At 34.6% G+C, this 6,876-nt stretch overlaps 1 protein-coding gene across 1 annotated transcript; it reads right to left on the bottom strand.

Moving 5' to 3' along the window:
- Positions 1–937: 937 nt before the first annotated feature.
- On the bottom strand, positions 938–3,913 carry LOC134258498 (ankyrin-3-like; the record flags this gene model as incomplete). The annotated part of the gene is made up of 2 exons (XM_062741066.1): positions 938–2,203; positions 2,369–3,913. Coding segments are annotated over 2 exons (1,845 nt in total), but the record flags the coding sequence as incomplete, so codon positions are not given.
- Positions 3,914–6,876: the final 2,963 nt, after the last annotated feature.

Below are 6,876 nucleotides of genomic sequence, written 5' to 3'. Positions count from 1 at the left end.
TGTTTCCTATGGGTTTAAATGCCTTACACTCGCGCACTAGAATATGCTTTTAATTAACATTCATTTGGAATAATCAAACAACAGCATTAAAAGTTACGATAAATCTCAGAAAGATATTTACGTTACCCATACTTCAATGGTACTGAAAATTCAATGTACGTTATATGAATGTAGAATGTAAATTGCTCTTTAGAGCACATGTAATATGCAACTGTGATTATTAACAAACTTTTTTAGGGTGGTGGGAGTAACTTTATTTTGTTTTTGAGATTTGGCGATAAAGTTTTCACAAGCAATTAAGCATTTGAAATAATTAACAGTGGATGGGGGGAGGGGGTTATAAATTAATTGATTGGAAAGTGGGAATAAACCATACAGATAGATCATAACTTGAATTATCAATTCAACCCTTTGTCAATAACACAGATAGGAATATTCATGAAATTCAATAATTTGAAATAGCATAATCATTTTCCACTGAATATACTTTTATTTTTGAATGATATCTTTGTGCGATATTTACGTGTTATTTTACAAACTCTTCGTAACCAGGTTAATGACGAAATATTTTACCTTCTAATTTTTTAAATAATGTGAATTTCATAGAGCAGATTAATTAGAATCAAATAATGAAGAATTTTAGGGAATATTGTCATTACATAGTTCATCTTCAGATTTTATAAAAACTTTTTAAAATAAAAAGAAAATAATTTCATTAAAATGAAAATTGACCCTGTTTTGTCTTTACTAATAATTGAAACAAAGATTTCACATCCCTTTACCTACGTGCTTAAAAGGATTCATAAATGTTGTTTATAGTTAACAAATTTGATGTGTATTATCTTAATTTTGTATTAAAAACTTTCTTTCGTTTCCAAATGTGGCTTTTCAACATTACGTAAATATCTTGTTTGAAATTTGCCCTACAACCGCATTCATTTCGAAGGAGGTCAACAAAACATAGTATGATGTATGTAAATGAATTTGTGATTTTTAATAACTATACTCTTTCAAGTTTCAAATGACATATATCGTGTCAGATTCAGTTCACAAATTTTTTTGACATTTCCCAAAGTCGATTTGGTACTATAAATTGAGAATCCGTAAAATAGTGATAATTGATAATACATCGTCGATATATCTGAATGTTGAACTGAAGGAAACAGCAAGTGCTTTCTTCTTTTTATGTATTTTTTTCATAAATGCTTTAAATTCTATATGATACTATCCCGCTCATTTTTGCCAGCTATATTCAAAGCTAAACTTTACTTTCATTCCATATTTCAGAAATAATGTGAACGCACGTGGTACTGAGAAACCACTGAATCCATTGTCAGAATAAAAACCCAGCATCACATTGTAGTAAGAGTTCAACGATACTGTCCTGACCATATAACTGTGTTATGGACTCTTATTGTATTTATTGCATAAGTTAACGCAAGTATCATTACTTTATAATGACACTTCGACCGTGCTGTACTGTCCATTTTCAAAGGCTATGTAGAGAGGACTGGTTCCCTCCTTGTCACAAAAATTGATGTCTGCCCCGTTGTTCAACAACAAAAAAAAATAACCATGCTGTCATTACCATTGAAACATGCTAGGGACAGCGGACAGCCGTTGCCTTTATTGCATAAATTTACATCAGCACCTGAATTAAATAGAAGTTCGATTGTGCTGCAAGGTGAGTTTTCACAAGCTATCAAAAGAGAACTATTTCCATCTTTTACATATAAATTAATGTCAGCACCGTTGTTCAATAACAGTTGTGCCGTTCTATCATGTCCATTTTGATAAGCTATTTAAAGAGAACTGGCTCAATTTTTTTTTCACATAAATTGATGTCAGCACCGTCGTTCAGTAACAATTATGCCGTGTTATCAAATCTCTTTGACTGAATCCATCACATAACATAAATTGATATCGGCACCGTTTTTAGTAGCAATTGTACCGTGCTATCATGTCCATTTTGACAAGCTATAAAAAGAGGACTGGCTCCATTCTTATTACGTAAATTGATGTCGGCACCATTGTTCATTAACAGTCGTACAGTTCTATCATGTCCCTTAAAACACGCTATGTGAAGAGGACTGAATCCCTCATTATCACATAAATTGATGTCAGCTCCATTGTTCAGTAACAGTTGTACCGTACTTTCATGTCCATTATGACAAGCTATATTAAGAGAGCTGACTCCATTCATCTCACATAAATTGATGTCAGCACCGTTGTTCAGTAACAGTTGTACCGTGCTATCATGTCCATTTTGACAAGCTATATAAAGAGGACTGGCTCCATTCTTGTACATAAATTGATGTCAGCACTGTTGTAGTAACAGTTGTACCGTGCTATCATGTCCATTTTAACAAGCTATATAAAGAGGACTGGCTCCATTCTTGGTACATAAATTGATGTCAGCACCGTTGTTCAGTAACAGTTGTACCGTGCTATCATGTCCATTTTGACAAGCTATATAAAGAGGACTGAATCCATCGTTATCACATAAATTGATGTCGGCACCGTTGTTCAGAAACAGTTGTACCGTGCTATCATGTCCATTTTGACAAGCTATATAAAGAGGACTGAATCCATCGTTATCACATAAATTGATGTCGGCACCATTGTTCAGAAACAGTTGTACCGTGCTATCATGTCCATTATGACAAGCTATATTAAGAGGACTGACTCCATTCATCTCACATAAATTGATGTCGGCACTGTTGTTCAGTAACAGTTGTACCGTGCTATCATGTCCATTTTGACAAGCTATATAAAGAGGACTGGCTCCATTCTTCTTACATAAATTGATGTCGGCACCGTTGTTCAGTAACAGTTGTAAAATGCTATCATGTCCATTTTTACAAGCTATATAAAGAGGACTGGCTCCATTCTTGGTACATAAATTGATGTCAGCACCGTTGTTCAGTAACAGTTGTACCGTGCTATCATGTCCATTTTGACAAGCTATATAAAGAGGACTGAATCCATCGTTATCACATAAATTGATGTCGGCACCGTTGTTCAGTAACAGTTGTACCGTGCTATCATGTCCATTATAACAAGCTTCATGAAGAGGACTGAATCCATTGTTACCACATAAATTGATGTCGGCACCGTTATTCAGTAAAAGTTGTACCGTGCTATCATGTCTATTTTGACAAGCTATCCTAAGAGGACTGAATCCCTCATTATCACATAAATTGATGTCAGCTCCATTGTTCAGTATTAGTTGTACCGTGCTATCATGTCCATTTTGACAAGCTATATGAAGAGGACTGGCTCCATTCATCTTACAGAAATTGACGTCGGCACCGTTGTTCAGTAACAGTTGTACCGTGCTATCATGTCCATTTTGACAAGCTATATAAAGAGGACTGGCTCCATCATTTATACATAAATTGATGTCGGCACCGTTGTTCAGTAACAGTTGTACCGTGCTATCATGTCCATTTTGACAAGCTATATAAAGAGGACTGGCTCCATTCTTTTCACATAAATTGATGTCGGCACCGTTGTTCAGTAATAGTTGTACCATGCTATCATGTCCATCATAACAAGCTATATAAAGAGGACTGGCTCCATCATTTATACATAAATTGTTGTCGACACCGTTGTTCAGTAATAGTTGTACCGTGCTATCATGTCCATTTTGACAAGCTATATAAAGAGGACTGGCTCCATTCTTCTCACAAAAATTGATGTCGGCACCGTTGTTCAATAACAGTTGTACCGTGCTATCATGTCCATTTTGACAAGCTATATAAAGAGGACTGGCTACATTCTTCTTACATAAATTGATGTCGGCACCGTTGTTCAGTAACAGTTGTACCGTGCTATCATGTCCATCATAACAAGCTATATAAAGAGGACTGGATCCATCATTTATACATATATTGATGCCGATGTAACGACGAAAATTGACCCCCGTAGAATAATGACCGGGGGGTCAAATTTCTATGTAGAAAAATGACCCCCGGTCATTATTCTACGGCAAGTAGGGTCATTTTTCGACTGTAGAAAACCCTTCCAGACCATTAATTCTACGACACCACACACGTTGAAAAATGACCCCATAGAAATATGACCCCCTACTTTTTTACCATATTATACAACAATATCTCATGAAATGAGATGTAATACTCAATATGCGTTCATCCCAGGGTTTGTGAGGGTCGGTGAAGATAACCGTGTTTCCTGATTTAAAAAAAATCCTTAAAGGCAGAGATTTTAAGCACCGCCTTCAAAAATACCTGGTCTGGGTAGCCCTGTCAATCAAGTTTATGAAGGTCCATCATTGGATGCTGGAACTTGATTGACACTTACTTACTGGTCCCTGTGTATACCCTGTACACATTGTTTGGGACTCGTGGCGACCTAATGAACTTTTGTTCCTTTGATGTTTTCCGAACATGTTATAGAGAAACTGTATTACCATGAATTTTATTTTTGATTGATAATATATGAATTAAATATACCTTTAGTATCTAAAAGGGTTATTACCGGGTACATACTGGGTAATAGCATTTAAAAAGAATAATCTTTGGTTTCTAAAACATTTTTTTACTGAATGAAATTTCTATATTAATTTTGATATGCTAAATGGTTAACCTAAAGTGTAAATAACAAAGTGCAGAGCAGCACTGTGTAGAGTAATAATTTTTTTTAAAATATCTATAAAATTAATGTTTGATTCTAATGATAGGTCACTTATATTTTTCTTTTTTATTCAGATAAGAGTTTTCATGCAATTTTTATGGTGACAAAGCCTAGGATAATCCTAGATTTTTTTAATATTTTTCCCACGGGAGCAAAGTTTTGAAATCAGACTCTGTTGTCACAATCACCAACAAAGACAGCTGGTAAACGATAAAAAAATAAATAAGAAAGTAAGAATAAGTAAGAATAAAGAAAACGATAGATTTTGAAAGGAATTTGTGAATTGAAAATATGAAGTTTAATTGCTATAGTTTGAGCCCCAAATCGGGTTAGCTAATATTTTCATTAATATAAGAAATCTCGGATTAGCAATAATTAAACTATATACATGCATTAGGTATTCGGATTTGTTCTTCATTCCTTGACACCACCCCCCCTTCCCCAAGAAAATGTTGCATTCGATTGAAATCAGTTATTAAATAACAAGTAATGTTTTATATTTGTGCACACCCAACATCAAATGTTGTAATATTGCTAATCATACACGGAAAAAAAATATTATGTATATTAGACTGGGAAGGTTTTTATGCTGTAAATATTCGGTTTTTCTATTGGTAAATATTATATACCGTATAACTAAAAAGGAAAAAGGCAATATAACTGTGTAAAGACTTCTGTAATTTTTTTGTATATGAAATATTTCTTTTATATGTATCAAATCTTTTTATATAAAATGTCACAATTTCTTTGGGCTTTGGTGGTACTAGCAAACGACAAAAGTTAAAATCAGGATTTAAAAAGGGGGGGGGGTCTCAGAAAAAAAAGCCAAAAAATCATTCTCTGTCCAAATCCTGGAACTTCCTAGTGATCAACCTTAGAGCAAAAAAAAGAGAACGTGTATTGCCGGATGATGGGGAAGGGGGGGCATCTAAAAGAAAATTTACTGTAATAAAATACTAAAAGTCATAACGTAGGGGCGCCCCCCCCCCCCCCCCTCTAACCCTCGCGTTTCATGGTCCTGTGAGTTAAGGTTTTAAGTTAGTTTGTGCTCCTGAGATTGAAGATATTTATGAGATATAATTTTTTTTTTCAACAATTGTCCATTTTTCATGCTTTAATTAACTAGGGTCCAGAAACATAAACTTTTCTTGTAACTTGTGAAGAAAAAAAATCGAGGCTTTTTTGTGAAATTTCGCATATAATTTACCCAAAGTTAAATCAGAGGATTACAATTATTGAAGCTGATCATTTTTTATGGTTGATCTTGAATTTTTTCAAAAATAATAACAAGTGTGGAAATATATTTTATAAATTAAATTTGATAAAACAAATCTAAGAAAGAAGGTATTTTTGCTCTAAAGTCATGGAACTGTTATTCGCTTTCCTTTAATTGGGATAAATCATTTTGTTTTATTAGCTCACTTGAGCCGAAGGCTCAAATGAGATTTTCTGATCAAAATTTGTCCGTTGTTTGTCGTCGTTGTTGTCGTAAACTTTTCACATTTTCATCTTCTTCTCAAGAACCACTGGGCCAATTTTAACCAAATTTGGTACAAAGTATTCTTGGGTGAAGAGGATTCAAGTTTGTTCAAATGAAAGGCCAGGCCTTTTTCCAAATGGAGATAATTATGAATTAGAGAAAAATTAATGGCATTTTTAAAAAAATCTTCTTCTCAAGAACCACTGGGTCAGGAAAGATGAAACTCATGTGGGATCATCCTGAGGTAGTGTTGATTCAAGTTTGTTCAAATCATGACCCCCGGGGCAAGGGTGGGTCCAAAATGGCCGATCAAAGTTTAACATAGGAATATATAGGGAAAATCTTTAAAAATCTTCTTCTCAATAACCACTGGGCCAGGAAAGATGAAACGCATGTAAAATCATCCTCAGGTAGTGTAAATTCAAGTTTGTTCAAATCATGCATGACCCCCGGGGTTAGGGTGGGGCCAAAATGGCCGATCAAAGTTTTACAGAGGGATATATAGAAAAAGAATCTTTAAAAATCTTCTTTTCAAGTACCACTGGCCCAGGAAAGATGAAACACATGTGGAATCATCCTCAGATAGTGTAAAAACATATAGGGAAACCTTTTAAAAGCTTCTTTAAAAGCACTTCAAAGCCAGGCTTCGTTATATTTATAGGGAATCATCCTCAGGTTGTGTAGATTCATGTTTGTTCAAATCATGACCCTCGGGGGGTGTAAAATTCAAGCGCCCCCTC

The sequence above is a fragment of the Saccostrea cucullata genome, unplaced genomic scaffold, assembly GCF_032062105.1.
Source record: "Saccostrea cucullata isolate Sc308-1 unplaced genomic scaffold, CSIRO_AGI_Scuc_v1 ctg2540, whole genome shotgun sequence".
Taxonomy (NCBI): Eukaryota; Metazoa; Mollusca; class Bivalvia; order Ostreida; family Ostreidae; genus Saccostrea; species Saccostrea cuccullata.
This window is presented reverse-complemented; position numbering and strand designations above follow the sequence as displayed.